The sequence below is a fragment of the Capsicum annuum genome, chromosome 6, assembly GCF_002878395.1.
Source record: "Capsicum annuum cultivar UCD-10X-F1 chromosome 6, UCD10Xv1.1, whole genome shotgun sequence".
Taxonomy (NCBI): domain Eukaryota; kingdom Viridiplantae; phylum Streptophyta; class Magnoliopsida; order Solanales; family Solanaceae; genus Capsicum; species Capsicum annuum.
The window spans coordinates 233,129-249,623 of NC_061116.1; the positions used below are offsets into that span (position 1 = coordinate 233,129).

At 35.4% G+C, this 16,495-nt stretch overlaps 3 protein-coding genes and 1 pseudogene across 3 annotated transcripts; 1 reads left to right on the plus strand and 3 right to left on the minus strand.

Moving 5' to 3' along the window:
- Positions 1–21: 21 nt before the first annotated feature.
- On the minus strand, positions 22–3,241 carry LOC107855088 (annotated as a pseudogene).
- A 618-nt stretch (positions 3,242–3,859) lies between these two features.
- On the plus strand, positions 3,860–6,454 carry LOC107855116. Its single transcript, XM_016700106.2, has one exon. The coding sequence runs from the start codon at positions 4,011–4,013 to the stop codon at positions 4,221–4,223; it is 213 nt and encodes a 70-aa protein (XP_016555592.1). The 5' UTR covers positions 3,860–4,010; the 3' UTR covers positions 4,224–6,454.
- Positions 5,461–6,005, minus strand: LOC107855117. The gene has a single exon (XM_016700107.2). It carries the CDS (start codon positions 5,863–5,865, stop codon positions 5,653–5,655), a length of 213 nt encoding a protein of 70 aa, XP_016555593.1. The 5' UTR covers positions 5,866–6,005; the 3' UTR covers positions 5,461–5,652.
- Positions 6,220–14,695, minus strand: LOC107855115 (diacylglycerol kinase 7). The gene is made up of 12 exons (XM_016700105.2): positions 14,257–14,695; positions 11,898–12,020; positions 11,604–11,741; positions 11,440–11,525; positions 10,832–10,919; positions 10,134–10,209; positions 9,149–9,231; positions 8,851–8,921; positions 8,244–8,321; positions 7,790–7,877; positions 6,977–7,093; positions 6,220–6,625 (listed from the first exon to the last, which is right to left on the minus strand). Exons 1-12 carry the CDS (start codon positions 14,596–14,598, stop codon positions 6,467–6,469), a joined length of 1,449 nt encoding a protein of 482 aa, XP_016555591.1. The 5' UTR covers positions 14,599–14,695; the 3' UTR covers positions 6,220–6,466.
- Positions 14,696–16,495: the final 1,800 nt, after the last annotated feature.

Consider the following 16,495-nt stretch of genomic DNA (forward strand, 5'->3'; position numbering starts at 1 on the left):
GGCAGAAATGCAAGATAAGGCTGCGTACGATACACCCTTATTTTACTATGTACTCTCTTCCTGTACTAAATTGAGGAAGAAACGGTGCCTGGATGTTTAAACAAACTCAACTGAAATCAAGCGGCACGCGTGTTGGATCAGTCGGCGTGTTGTTGCACAACTAATATTGTAGAATTACTTTCGGAATCTCCTAAAGCAAACATGTCTCCTACTGAGCCTAGTTCTTCAGACTCTTCAACCCAATCAGAAAGACCAAGTAGTAGAGGAGATTGTGTGTCATGACGTCTGCCAAGGATGATTAGTTCATACTCGTCCTCCATGGATCGCATTACAGCAGCTGTACCTGTTCCGTCCCTTATCATCTTCTCCACATACTTGACTCGATAATTTCCTGCCATATCGCTCCTTGCTTTACCTACCATTTCGTTGTCCATCATCTGCTCTATCGTGTCATAATCACTACTACTTGTGTTGTTGTTGTTGGTATAGTTACCGGTGGGGTTTTCCTGAATCAGTCGGATTATTGTGAGGCTGATGTTTTGTTTTTCAGCCATGCGCTGTCCAAGAGCGAGTGCTTCCCTATCATCTGCTCCTCCCAAGAAAAAGACAGCAACACGGTACAATGACCAGGCATCTAGTATGGGCCTTGATGTGTCGACAAGTGACCGGTCTACTATCACTGCAACCGAACAAGGGGTTGTCTGCATGATCTTCTCATTCATATTCTTACTGCCCAACTTGGATACCGTCTTCTGGCAATTGATGGAAGAGGCGATTAACCTCTTGTGGTAAGGAATCGTTATGAGAGATGTCCTCTTTTCAAGCGCCATCGTGCATCATTACATAAGGACAAATAGCCGTAAAGGGATGCATGGTTACTGTCTCCCGGAAGTTCTGTTCAAACACTTTAAAGGCATTGATGATTCTTTTTGAAGCTGAGGCCTCGCTTGCGTAGTTCATCACTAATGGGAGTTTGTGGTTTATGAGAAGCGGATGTGCACGACCAACCATCTCTGTTAAATGGAGCATGGTGATATCCATGTAGCTTTGGTTCGAGGCGTGAAGTGCTTCCAGCAAGTTGATTGTGGCTGGAACATTTTCTTGTTCATGTATGCATGCAAGCACCCGAAGCTCAGAATGAGGCTTCATATGCTGGATAGTCCTGTCCTTATGAGCTGCATATCTGTTATGTGGATCATACAGCGACTTCAGTATTGGTGTGACGATTGCAGTTGCAGTCAACAGCGATATGCACAAGACAGCAAAAGCTTCATCGGCTATTGCCTGTGACAATCCATGCATGAAAATCATGAGCTAGCTAGCGATCGAGTTAAATATATGAGAAAGATACATTTTCTTGCAACAAATTAACCGTATACTCCTAACAATTAATTACCGCGTTTTGCTTCATCATTTTAAACATGCCTAGCTCTAGAACACCTTGGACGTTAGCTACAAGGCCAATTGAGACTGCATCTCGTGGGGAAACTTGGTTGTAGATCGAAGAGATAAGTGCTCCGAGGAATTTCCCCAAAGAAGCAATGAGAATAACCGATTGCAGAACCAAATAACTCCTGAGTTTGACAGAAAATATGTCAGTAACCAAACCAGTTTTGACAAAGTAGATAGGCATAAAGATCCATGAAACGATGAAATGAAGCTTCTCCACAAGGGCAGACCCTAATGGTGGTCCGGCAGGTAAGGCTAGACCGTAAAGTAAAGGCCCGAAGAAGATGTGTAGGCCTAAAGCCTTGCTGCAAAATCCAGACAGCAAGACCCCAACAAATACCATACAAATGAAACTTTGCTTTAATGGCTCTCCCGGAGGATTTCTTCGCGTGCTCCATATGATTACAGGTCTCACACACAAAAATACAACCATGATAAAGCCAATACCAGATGTGAAGTTTTGCAGAATAGTGAATTTCTGTCCAGAGGGCTGACTCGACAGGCTGGTGATCGCTATGATTACAAACCCAAACATGTTGCTGACGAGTGAACAAGACAGTGCCATCTTTCCAAAATCAGAATTGACCATCTTAAGCTCGGTGAGATAGTGAGCAATGACTGGAAACCCAAGTACCGAAGACATAGTAGCTACTACCGGGAGCGAGTTAGACACTAAAGGATCAACGCTTAATTTAAATCTGAGCAGAATAAAAGAGGTGCTAATGCTTAGCACAAGCGCAGCCGCCACAGTTGATACGCCAACGATGAACTCCTTCTCAACTCTCTTGAGGATCCAAGGATCGATCTGCACCCCAATCAAGAAGAAGTAGAACATATACCCAAATAGAGAAACCGCGTCCAGCATTACCAGACTTCTGTAAGGATAGAAAAGCTCTACGAATCCATCAATTCGTCCTAGAAATGACGGACCTAGTAGTAGCCCACGCTGCATGCATGCATCACAACATGATTAACAAAAGTTGCATACCCATATATATGATCATAGCTAGTCTAAATAGCAAAACGTACAAAAATTTGAGTGACATTGGTAGGTTGACCGAGCGGTTTGAGGAGGGTAGAAGCTAAGAGAATGAAAAGCGAAGCCAAGGAGATCTGAGCCAACAAGAGAGGAACTGAGTAATCTAAAGGGCTCTCATTGTGAAAGAAAACAGACCCTTTGGATTGAATCTTGCCAACTGACATGCAAATCGATGAACCATTTTCGCCATGCCTAAATATTTTACCATACGTAGATATGTCATCCGGCTCCATCACACGCGAACCCATTTCAACATATCCCCCCCCCCCCCACCCCCACCCGGCTTGATCTCGAATACTCTTCTTTCTTCCTCCCCTTCTAGAGAGGAACAACAAATCATCATGTTCATGATCAAGATTTTTTAAAAAAAATGGTCAATATGGAATATCAACCTCTTATATCTTCCTGTTTTTACGCCAAGGAACCTATTTTAAACATACACAATAAGTAATATGTTATTTACATTTTAAACTATTGTTATACTTTGTGTGATACCTAATCCTCCATATATAAGATGTTACATATAATATATGTATAGAATTTTCTTTCTATTTCTTGGCACAATAAAAGACAATTCTTTCTATATCTTAATTTCTCTTTTAACTTCTATAAATTAACAAATCTACTATTTCAACTATACAAACTCTTAATTTAATTTCTAGTACTAACTAACATTTAGTTGAAGGTTGAAGATTCTTGTAAATTAAAACACGCCATGTAGGATTTTGGTTGCAACTAAGATTCGGTTTCTTTTCATGTTAGTTACTACTTTTTCTATTTTATGGTATTTTTTTATCGGTTAAATCAAAAATCGAACCGTTAATAACTAAAAACCGATAAACCGAAAATCGAACGTTAATGACTAAAAACCGATAAATCGAAAATCGAACCGTTAATTACTAAAAAATGATAAACTGAAAATCGATAAAAACTATCTTATTGGTTTAGCATATTTTAAAACCAAAAATCGATAATCCGAACCGATAATACTGAAAATCAAACCAAACCGATCGATGCACACCTCTAACGCAAAAGCTTTTAGAGAGGGTGAAGTGAGTGATTTTTGATATAGGGTAACTATGAAAGAGGGTCAGATATTATCTATCCACGTGGACATACACATAAGTCATTATTTCACCGTATACGTGCATGTTTACACGATTGTGGTCTTTGAAACACGAGGAGGTACTCGACGTATTGAAATAACAAGTTAAATATACACACATATTACAAAATAAAAAGCAAAGTAGTTCCATCATGCATACATATTTGCCTTATCCTCAGCTTTATTAATTGTTCCCCTTCTAATCAGACACTTGAGGATATGTTGAAAGCTTTATTAAAACTGCCACTTTGACAAAAAACTACAAAATGTGTAAAGCAAAGGCAAAAAGGACTGCATTAATGTTCAATTATTGGAAACTTGTACACTAAGAAAAATCACTACGTTTGCTTTAAATCTCCTACTACTACTCACTTGCAATCACCAGAAGAAAATATCAAAGCAAGAGAGAAAACAGAAATGGTAGTAGACTGGGGGCCAGTAGTGGTCGCAGTGGCGATGTTCATCTTATTGTCACCAGGACTACTATGTCAGCTTCCAGCAAGAACGAGGTTCATCGAGTTTGGGAACATGTACACCAGCGGAATTGCCATTCTGGTCCATGCCATCGTATACTTTTGTATGTATACCATCTTGATAGTCGCCATTGGTGTCCATATACGATCTGGTTGATACCTTTCCTCCGTCTACATCATGTATACTATCTGTCACGACACCCACTAGTGATATTGTCCGTTCTGGGCTCAGGTGCTGGGTATATAAGTAAGCAAGCCTTACTCCCTAGTGACGCGTTTTAAAGCCGTGCGAGCCTGGGCCCAGAGCAGACAATATCACTAGTGGGTTGGGCCGTTACAGGGGTCTCTCGGACCTTCGTGGTTCGGAATGCCCGTCGCGGCCAGCGCCTCAGCTCGGGCCGTGACACTATATATCCCCTAGTTGAAAGTCATAATTTCGTGTTCCATCAACCATTCCTTGTGTTTCGTATACGTTTGCACTATTTCTCATGCATGGAGTACTCTGATAAATGTGCTTGACGTTAATGTTCATCGCAATCATGATAATCATGAAATGAAACATATTATCCAGCCACCCTATCACAGTGTTCGAGACATGCTCATATTGGAATATATTAAAGTTTGTTCATAGTGCAAAATTAGTATTTTCAATCTTTGCATTTTAGTACTAGAATTATTAGTTCGTTGAAACTGCAACACCAAATTAGGACAAAAACTTAATTTATTTATTTGATAACCGTGGTGTCCAAGCCAGCTTTCGCGCAGCTCGACTAAATTCATGGGATACGTATCATCTCCCACCAGCAACAGATATCAGGTTACTCTGTCCACCAAGGCTCGGAGGATGGGAAGAATCACCTAGTGATGTTTGTCTCTGTTGATGTAGATTCAAATCTGAGATCTCAAGCTCTCAACCCACTTCGTTGACCACTAGGCCACACTTTAATCGTGGAAATGAGAACAGTAATCAATTTAATAGTGGGATATACTGTGGTATTGGATAAGCACACTGAAAATAAAATAAAATTCGTTTGCCAATGAAGCACTCAAAGCCAATTAGCCAAAGGCAATAAGAGTCACATGGTGTTCATAAAGGAAGCACTTTGGTGCTCCTTCAACTTTTTGGCCATTAGACATAATGAGGTTTCACTGAAATGATAGGATACATGTGTATGTGTTGGTTCAAATTATTGAAAATTCTCATTACTTTAAACCCTTATCCAATCAGTCATATGATCATATTGTTTCTCTTCTTCATCTTCTTCTTTTTCTGCTTTAATGGAGGAAAATAGACGCCATAGAAGTCATAACTCCGTCATCATAACCACAAAAAGTTGATCGGAATGCACAGCTTTTTCATTTTCTTAGTGTTTTTTATGACAAGGAGAAAAGCAGGAGTCAACATCACATAGTGAGTATCATTGTTGGTTTAAGTTTCATCAATCATACATCTCACACAAGTGAAAAAAACAAAAGGCAATTAGTAATAACAGTTGACCTCTCAAAATAGATGATGCATCAGATCACATCATAATATAGTACAGAAGCACCAAGCAAAAAGTTTAATAAGACTAGATAATGGCTTACTAGGAACCCATATACATATGGACTCCAATGGCTAATAAGAAAATGCACATGAGGGCGAAGTAGACAACTGAGTGAACCAGTATGGACACCCCACTGGTTTGAAAGTTGCCAAACTCAACAAATCGGTTACGACCTGGTGCTTGAATCAGCAATCCTGGTGTTAACAGCACAAACAGCACCACCGCCACAAACACCGGACCCCAATCCGACATCTTCTTTCTCTATTAGTTAATGTTATCAACCTGTTTTTCGTCTGTCTAATTGAATTCTTTGCTTCTATACTCAAGAAAAATGGTATGTAGAGAATGGTATTTATAAAGGATGGATTTCAGCAACAAGCGAAGGTGATCTAAATAGCTGGAGATGAATCATGAATGGAATGGCTGTGAAGAAACAGAAGTTTACCAAATGAAGCTATTCTGTTTCACACTTTATGGCTGGTTGCTTGTGAGATCAACATTCTGATTCTCTCAACCTAATTGGCCACCAACGGACTGGTGAACAATTCTCACAATCCGTCTTTTCAGCATTTCAGGGTCATGAAACACGAATTCATGATTAGTGTGTGTCGGGGTAAAAAGGATTTGTTTCAATATCATGGAAAAATCACACTATAATGTTTATGTAACTCATTTTTGCTACATAATCAGGACACTATAATATACATATTGTACGTACATAGACCGACAAGCAACAGTGTTGTGACCTAATTTGTTCTGAATATAATGGTGGATAAAATGCTTTACACAACTAGGTGCGCGAAAGCTAGCCCAGACACCATGGTTATCAAAAAAGGAAAAGGACAATAAAATTCTACTTCCCGTTGACCATGAGAGACTGAAATGGTACCCTCTTAATTTCAACGAAGGTTGAATATTCTTTGTTAATTGGTTGTTTCCATGGCTCACCGTCCATTTGCATATAAACTTGATCCCACTCTCCTGCACGCAACTCAAATCTAATTGCTGAAGCCTAGAAAGTAGAAAAAGAAGTATTCAATTAAACCTCATTCAACAATGTCCATCAAGTCCACCTAGGAATAGCTAGAACAATCTCATTAAGAACAAATGTGATCCCACCAAAAAGATGAGAAACATGCACATAATACAAGCATAGAGATAGAGTAGATAACCCCTCCCCGCTTTGTTTTTCGCTGAAAAGTCTATGAAGCAATGCATGTAATGTTTACCATGATCATAAGGTTATGATTATCACGATTAAAATGAAATAAAGACGGTTCCTATCTGTGATTAACACGTACACATCTAAATTTAATTGCCTCTAAGCAGCACTAATTCTTTTTTACCAAATTTTGAGAAATACCTGGGCCATGTGTTTTGCAGAGATGAGCTCAACCATAACCATAGAAGCATGCCATCCTTGCTTTAGGCCAAAAATTTCAATGTAACCATCGTCTGGATGGGCTTCCACAAAACCCCTCTTCGATTTCATAGAAAAACAAAAAGAATCCATTGTTACTTTTGATGATGTATAACAGTTGATAGTATCTTCTATGTTGACTTTTCATCTTCAAATCAGATGTGAAAAGGCTACAACTTTTCATCTTTACATTTTAGTTACTGTCTACTGATAAAGTTTGAAAAATTGAGAATGTGTGATATACTGCACTAACACATCAATTAAATCTTGTTAGGTTTAAAAATTACAGGTTGAAAAACCTTGGGAAAAAGCACTACAAGGAGCCTTGGGATTTTCGCTCAAATCATTTGTTGCTAATAGGGGAATACACAATATGCAGAACCTAAAACCTGAAATGACTAGAAGCTCAATCATTTTCTCTAATTAAAGAACTATACAATAAGCGGAACCTAAAACATAAAGCTGACTAGAAGCTAAAAATAGTTATTCTGAATACTGACCATATTCCAAACTTTTGCAAACTGAAATTTTATAGAAAGATATTTGTCTGACAACATAATCAGAACAGCTATTACATTCTATTTGAACTGTTCACCAATTTCCAACCAAATAACCTTAGTTTATCATCGGTTTCAGAAATGGTAAATTTATTTTTGAAGAGAAAAGAATTTTTCATGAGATATTCAATGCCAAAATCAGCTAAATTAGTTATACACCAAGGCCACTGAATCCTACACAGCTAACACAAAAAAATACCTTCTCCAAGTACTCTGGCTTCAAATGTCCCCATGGATTCCGTCCACCGCCATAGCTAGGGAGATTCAGGGTGACTATAGACCGAACACTACAACAAGACAGAACTACATAAAATGAACTATTTCACATTAAGAAAAAAATTCAAACCATATCAAAAATTCAACCCAATAGACCCACGACTCAAGCAATGCATAGCAAAAAAAATAAGTACGTAAAGCAAATACAGTAGCAAAAAAGTCATGCTAAAAACAATAAAGAAGAGAGAAATAACAACAAATAATATCATAACTCATGCAAAAGAAACAATGAGACATTTGTGGATTAGAAGCTTGATACCCCTAAAGTTGTCAAATAATCAGAACAAAGAGACATATAATAGTGAGTTATCCAAGCAACTCTGCATGACAGGCATAAAATACAACACCATAACAAACACTGCAGGACAAAAATCAACCTTGAAGGAACAGAGACTTGCTCCCACTTTGAGCTGTTGGCCTTCTTAACATATAGTCGCAAAATATTATTCAATCCCCTGCCATCAATAAAAGAAAGCATAGAATCTTCAATAAAATATACAGAATCTTGAAAAGAAGATATCAAAGATGAAAAGCATGACTGGGTGCAACTTTAAAAATAATCAATTCTCTGAAGAAACAATCACAATAACAATAAAAAGAATATATTTCCTGAAATCAAAAGAGAAAACTTGAAGTTACACCAAAAACAAGCAAATTGTTCAGCCAGTTTATGTGCTGGAAGTAATAGGAGGGGACACAAATTATACATTAATCTAACACTAGAATCAAATATTATCAGTCACACCTTTTATTTTCAAGCCTAAGAATATTTGTTGTCCTGCATGCAAGGGTATACATACTTTTACTACTAGCTTTCAAAAGCAATCTATGATATACTGGACAAGAGAGAGGAAGGAAAAATTGTCATAATTAACATAAGAAGGTACACAAGAAACATCTTTCGATAAAGCATGTTGCAACTACCCTAGTGCGATGAATTAAAAGTTATCAGGAATCAATGGGTGTTGAGTGAGTCATTCAAACCTCAAACAAGGGTCACTGCTACATGGTGTAAAGAACCAGCCTTGCATGCAACTATAACCTGAGTAAATCAACTGCAATAAAGGCTTTGTCAATACCTAGAATTTCTGTTCCAAGAAATTGAAGTAGCACTATGGTAAAGTTAAAATATCAGTTAGAAATATGAAATGCAAAAAGAAAAACAAAGAAACTATATATGTAGGTCCAAAGTAACAAACATAAACGAAAAGTGGCTACAATACATCCTAGGATGACAATACACTTTCAGTGAAGGAGTAATAGAACAGAAAGAAGCACTAACCTTATTTGATATGGGACCTTGTGCAAGGTATGGTTTTTCATTCCGTAAATGATGGAAGCCATAGGCTACCTGTGCATCCATTCCTGCATAGAAATTTATAGACACAAGTTATTGCAGACTTAATTTAAATTCTTGCCAACCAAATGGGGGGAAATAATTGTAAAAGAACATATAACTCAAGCCCACCTGCAATTTGGTGGACAATGTGGACAAAAAGAATACAGAATTTGAATGGACAAAAGGAATACAGAATTTGAAGGCAAAATATAATTAGCCTTAAACATAGGTCTATCCTTTTGGTGCAGACTGGTAGTTGTAGATGATGTAAATGCTACTCTACATCAAATTGCTGATCCGAACTATCTGCAACATTACCTTGACCCTTTTTTTTTGGGTAAGATAAAGGTTAGAATCTTACTTTACTGGTCAAAAAACAAAAACAAAAAAGAAAAATTCTTTTTGCAGATTGAAAGAAGTAACAGAGTTCAGACAAGTCGTACTTAAATTAAGAAAATCAAAAGAAATCTGTTGGGGTCTTTTGGTTGAAAAAAAGTTACCCCAGGATCAATTATCCCAGGATTAGTGAGGGTGGGATAAAAATAACACTACAATCAAAATACAGCTTACATAAATCAGACTACAAAGGAGACTATACTATGGGAACTATTCACAGCGAAACCATTTCAGGTAGATATTTGTAGATGCATCATCGAGTAAGAGCAGTTATGTCAGTGTGAACATTACTAATTGATAAAGATGGAAAAGAGACATGAGTACGTAGATCGCTATGAAGCATATGGACTAAATTTATAGATTAAGATCTCAAAAGTTCACATCAATGCTAGTGATATAGACCATTTACATGGAATTTCCAAGATAGATGTACACAATTGATCAGGTCTTACGCTCTTTACCATCTAAGTTAACATTAATGTGAAATGAGTCTTGATAGTTAATTACTTCTATGATCTATTTATCATCATACCTATGCTAAAGTAATTGTAGTATACTCCTTGATAGTTGGACAACTTCTTAGGCAACTCACCATCAATATCCAATCCCTGCACAACAAAATCATAAAACAAATCGGTAAAACAGAAAACAAACATTGGATATGGTTATCATGTGCCTGTTGGCATGTTGATTCTAGTAGCTGTACATATCTATATAACTCTAAATACTTGTGTAGTTATGGAGTCAATTGCTTTCCATATATAGGAGATATCAGGGATTAACATAGCATATTTTCAGAGCTGTTAAAATTAGGAATAGCAGATTTTTAGGCACGTAAATCAGAATTCTTTCGATTTACTGGAAGAACTCTACATTTGAGAGCACTCATTCAGCAAACTTGACCAGTGTCATATTAAGGAAAAAAGTAAAAGCGTAATATAAAAAAAAAAAAAAATTAAATCATTACAGCAATTCGTTGACTGAATGACCATTTGGCAAGTGTATTTAATGGAAGATAAAGATTAAATAACAAAGAAAGAAATCAGAGTAGCAGCAAACAAATAAGACCCTAGATAAGCTCAATGGAGGAAACATATGTAATCACCCACAAAATAGTGGAACAGTGCTTATTTCAGTTGAGCATCTAACACCAAGGTAATTAGAAAGCAAAAGTAATTAGGCATGTCCATATATCAGTTAACAAATTTGTAAAAATGGATGTAGAATGACCTGATCAAGAGATACATCCCCAGTAGGTTTCATAGAATGAGGTGTTTCCAGTTTTTCCCCGGACGGCATTGATAGTAAAAGATTCCAACTGCAAATGAAAGCTGTTGTTTCATGAAGTAGCTCATAGTTCAAACAAGCCACAAATTATTGAGATAGAAATTGAAGAAGAAAGAGAAATGAAATATTTCCTAAAGTTAATATTTCCTGCCAGTGATGGAAATTTATCATTAAGTTTGCGAAAAGAAAATGTTCATCAGAGCATATGGACATCCTACTAGCATTTTGATGTAGAAATGTTACTTCTACAAGGAAAAGGAGAAAAAAGGAAACATTGTCAAGGAATAAATCGAAGAAAAAGACCCATTTTTGTGCACCATTGAGCAAATACAAGGCAAATATTAGGCTTTAATAAATTTGGTCCCAAATTTCAAATAGTAGATTAACTATCTTTTCTAATAGAGATTTCAAAAAGAAAATCATAATGATGTTCTTCAATCCAAAACAATCTTCACCAATTCAATTGAACATCTTGTAAGTAGAAGCAATATCATTAACATGAAACTTGAAAATATGCTATCAAGAATCAAGAATTATGCAAAAGACGTCACCTATCCAGACGGCTAATTGAACCTGTTGCAACTCTGTCAAGAATACTTTTTGTAGCTGACTTCCAGTTAAAAGGAAATGAGCCCCCCTGAAAAGTAGATTTTAAGGAAGTTCAGAAAGGCAAGATAGAACAGGAGCTGGAAAATTGATACACATTGAAACTTACCCATCCAAAACTCCTGGATAAGTCATTTCCTGTGCCAAGAGGGATTACTCCTGTGGGTGGAACTGGCTCTCGACCCTGTTTCTTAAGCTCTCCAAGGCATCCAAGAACCCATCCAACGGTGCCATCACCTCCTGCTGCCTGCCAAACCAGATTGAATAAATAGCTCCTCAACTCCTATTTCCTTTTTGCAATAGTTTTACGATAACAAATCTAAAGTGCCAGAAAAGTGCACTTGAAAATTTACTACCGAACTACTCAAAAGGGGTCCAAATCACATCAACATCATATCCATACCACGACTCTTATCCTTTCACGAGTCACTTTTGCGCAGCTGTCACCAAGAGCAGCAAACTTCTCCAGGCAACTCAATCCATATTGAACGAACTCATGAGGCTTCACAACTGAAAGGTCAAAAACCTGGCACGGATTAAAGTAAAGACACAAAAAAAGAGAAAATCAATACCATTTGATAAGGCATTAAAAATTCAACATAACTTTTAAACTATACGGTTATCAAACTGGATGTTGTCATGTAAACAATCAAATTATAGAAACCAGCTATTTTTCCTCCTCCCAAGCAGTGTTGGAACAGAAAAGAGTCATCAAAGAAACCAGTAAGCAATCAAAGCCTTGACAAACTATTCAGAAGTATATATCAGTATTATTCAGAATATCAATATCTAAACTATACACAACTCCACTAACTTCCAATGATACATAAGATTTCATGTGCATATCATCCAACTGGTAAGTGATAAACAGCAGATAGAGAATACAGTCAATTCCTGTTTCCTTTTGTCTTAATTTGACACTTTGTCATTTCATTATGCTGTGGACTTCTCACTTCTCCAAGACATAACTGCATCAAATGTGTCTGGTGTGGATATTGGTAGTTTGCTTTTTCTTATTTAATAGGTAGGTTATTAATAGTATGTATTAACCCTTAAAAATATCCTAACCTAATAAAAGCCGGACAAAACCCGTTATTGGATTCATGTACCCAAGCTCATGTAAGACAGGGCAATCCACAAAACTGCACCAGGAGACTTTTAGACCTTGAATGGCTGTGTTCAGGTTCACATTCATAAAGCGAGCAGGACCATTAAGCAAAAGAAGTTTCACGGAAAAGAACGGTTAAAAGGAAGTTTTTACCAGCTATTATTAAATGTTTTCGATTAGTTTTATCATTACACCTCAAGTATATTCCAACCCTTCAAATACTTGCAATGTTGTTCTTTTTTCCTTTTTGGGGGCTTATATCAGGTCCACCAAACTAGAATATCTGACCTGAAAAAAGGACCAACTCTAGTACATAATCAACTTTTACTCTAAATTTGTTCAGGCATATGATGAACAACTTTATCACCTTGCTGTATTTTTTCTGCTCCTTATTTTGAACATAATAAATGATAGACATATATGCTCTGTGAAGAAGTATAACAAGAACTACTATCAAACTAATTCGTATATTGTCGACAAGGTTGTGAAACAATCAAATGTCACTAGTTAATTTCCTGATTTTCAACGTGTAGGCATAAATTTCGATGCACTTACTAGTAGCTGAATTTATAAAATGAGAACCAAATTCTACAAAACAAGTATGTGTTCTTAGTTGCTCAATCTAGCTCATACTTTACAGCATAGCTATGGCAAATCTACAACAGATTCTACCCAAAATGTGCTCTTTAAAACTTTAAACATATCTCAATGATTCAAGCATAAATCAAATATGCAATAAAAGAAACAAAACAGGCACTAAGAAATTAGAGCATACGCGCTAATCGCTATATAGTAAGTAGTGTATAACAAGCAAATAATGTAAAAATCAATTCCCAAAATTGTTGAAACAAAAAAATGGATACATAAAAAGTTCAAAGATTAAAACTTTTGCTCCTCTTGTTAATAAAATTAAAAACCTGTATCACTTATGTAGCTTTACTGAGAACTCCAGTGGATAAATGAATACTCAAGCATTAAAGTCAATTCTTCAATACTCCCTCCGTTCATTTTCACTAGTCACATTTTGCTTTGTCAAAGTAAATTTGTCTCAACTTTGAAACTAAATTGAAGTAGATTAATTTAATATTTTTAAATTTTAAATTTAGATAATCAAAAACTATAGAAAAATATCATAAGTAGCAATACTGCATATCTTTTTGTGGTAACCATGTAAAGTAACATTAACCAACAAAATAATACACCTAGAGAGCCCTTACCCTTTAACCACCTCAAGCAGTTTTAAGGGTAAGCCTCGAGTAAACTATTTATACTTCCATCAGCATCTAATACTGCATATCTTAATATGATGGAAAAAGACATTTTAAAATATTTGTTAAAGTTCATAGAATTTGTCATGAAGCGTATCGTGACAACTAGAGCCCGTTTGGCCATGAGAATTTTTTACTTTTTTTCGAAAAATTATTTCACTTTAGTAACAATTGTAATGTTTGGCCATTTGGAAAAGTGAATAACAATTGAGACTTGTTTTCACTTTTTTCACTTCAATTGATCTCGCAAAAATTCAAAAGAACATCAATTTATTTTCACGGCCAAACACAACTTCAACTCTGGCTCCAAAAAATTTTAGTTTTCATAGCCAAACGCCTACTAAAAATGAACGGTGAATAAAAGAGAAAACTGAAGAAATGATGACCTGTTGTTCACCCATGAGTTCCTGTAACCTAGCTTTAAGTTGCGGTCCGTGTCTTCCACCACTTTTTGAATTAATAAACACGACGATCGGCGCTTCCGGAGGCTGAGGAATCTCTGCTCCGGCGACGACACCGGCATAATTTACAGTGTCGACGTCTTTACTCTGCATAGTTTTAATCATCGCTAGCCTTAAATACTCTGGCATAGTAATCCTCTTCCGTAGATCCTCCTTCGAAATCCTAACTCCGGCTAAAGTAAAACCTTTTATCGACTCTACAACCGATGACCTCGCCGACGCCGTTCTCCGACTCGCCGTCTCCGTCGTCGTCTCCGTCGTATCCATTCGATTACTCAGGGGAATTGCAAAATAGAATTGTGTACAAAAGAAGAAACAGTATAAGAAGAAGAAGAAGAGTATATAAAAAGGAAGGCGCTAAAGAAAAATGCCGAGGGAATTTGTTGACTTTCAAAAAGTGGTTTATACTGTTATACATTTACCCCTTAGAGACGCTTAAATTACCTGAATGCCATCTTCGAATAATAGTAAGGGGTTGTTTGGTTGAGGTATAAACGATAAATAGTTTCGGGATAAAATGAAGAATTATTTTATTTCATATTTGGTGTGAGATATTAATTAGTATCGAAATTATATATCCCACTATAATGATTGAATAAGTTATCTCATATAAATAATGGAATAAATAATTTCGAAATAATTAATATCGAGATTAATTTTTCAATCAGACTACCTTAAGAAACAAGAAATAGATGGATAATTTTACTGCATTACTCTTTGAATATAATATTTTTTTTTGCTTTGAAAAATGCAATGAATGATGCGTTATATTTAATACAAAGGTAAAATGAATTAAAATAGATAAATTATTCATTATTTTTTATAAATTGAATAAATATTGTTACGCATTCAAAATTAGAAAAGTGGTAAGTAAAAATAGACGGGGGAATACCATCTTTTTCCTTAAACGAGAGTCGATTTTGTTGTTGTTACTATTCTTTCTTATTTATACGTATTTCCTTTAAATTGATGCTTGGATATTTAATAAATGAGTATTTATGAAAAATAATTTCTCCATCTTTATATGATAGGAATAAGATGTGTGTATATTTATTTATGAGATTACAGAAAATATATTGTTATTGTACTGTATTAAAGTGCCACTTATCATATACAATAAATGCTTCTTATAACTCTTTAAAGTTTTGCGACCCCATAGCAAAAGCTAATATGTTGAGTAATAATAAGAGCACCGGCAATATTTAGTTGTAGCTGAAAAATTAATATATAAGTAGTTGGAAATTTAACACAAGAGTTCTCCTCTTTTCTTAAGAAGGAAATGCACATTTAATTGATCCAAAAATTAATTAGTTTTTTTCATAAATAATACTCCCTCCGTTTCGGAATAAGTAAATTGTTGGGGTATTTATTGGTATTTCAAAATAAGTGAATCATTGAATTTTTTTTCAAATTTACCCTTATGATTTGACAATCAATTAACTTTTGAAAATGTATTATAAGGCCAGTTTTTTATTTTTTAGGCTTAAAAATGAAAAGTTATGTTAAATTTATGTCTTTAATTTTTTTTCTTAATCTGTGTGCCAAAATTCAACAATTCATTTATTATGAAACGGAAGGAGTATAATGATTTGACAATCAATTAACTTTTGAAAAGGTATTAGAAAGTCAGTTTTTACTTTTTTAGGGGTAAAAATGAAAAGTTATGTTAAATTTATGTCTTTAATGTTTTTTTCTTAATCTGTGTGCCAAAATTCAACAATTCATTTATTATGAAACGGAAGGAGTATAATGATTTGACAATCAATTAACTTTTGAAAAGGTATTAGAAAGTCAGTTTTTACTTTTTTAGGGGTAAAAATGAAAAGTTGTGTTAAATTTATGTCTTTAATGTTTTTTTCTTAATCTGTGTGCCAAAATTCAACAATTCATTTATTATGAAACGGAGGGAGTATAATGATTTGACAATCAATTAACTTTTGAAAAGGTATTAGAAAGTCAGTTTTTACTTTTTTAGGGGTAAAAATGAAAAGTTGTGTTAAATTTATGTCTTTAATGTTTTTTTCTTAATCTGTGTGCCAAAATTCAACAATTCATTTATTATGAAACGGAGGGAGTATAATGATTTGACAATCAATTAACTTTTGAAAAGGTATTAAAAAGTCAGTTTTTACTTTTTTAGGGGTAAAAATAAAAAGTTGTGTTA

Bases quoted from the DNA above. Each gene is read 5' to 3' on its own strand.
- LOC107855116 (XM_016700106.2), top strand. From the start codon at position 4,011: ATGGTAGTAGACTGGGGGCCAGTAGTGGTCGCAGTGGCGATGTTCATC.
- LOC107855117 (XM_016700107.2), bottom strand. From the start codon at position 5,865: ATGTCGGATTGGGGTCCGGTGTTTGTGGCGGTGGTGCTGTTTGTGCTG.
- LOC107855115 (XM_016700105.2), bottom strand. From the start codon at position 14,598: ATGGATACGACGGAGACGACGACGGAGACGGCGAGTCGGAGAACGGCG. The intron at 12,021-14,256 runs GTCATCATTTCT...AATCCGTGCCAG, and splicing joins AACTCATGGGTGAACAACAG to GTTTTTGACCTTTCAGTTGT. The intron at 7,878-8,243 runs GTTGATTTTTGT...GTCTTGTTGTAG, and splicing joins CAAGTCTCTGTTCCTTCAAG to TGTTCGGTCTATAGTCACCC.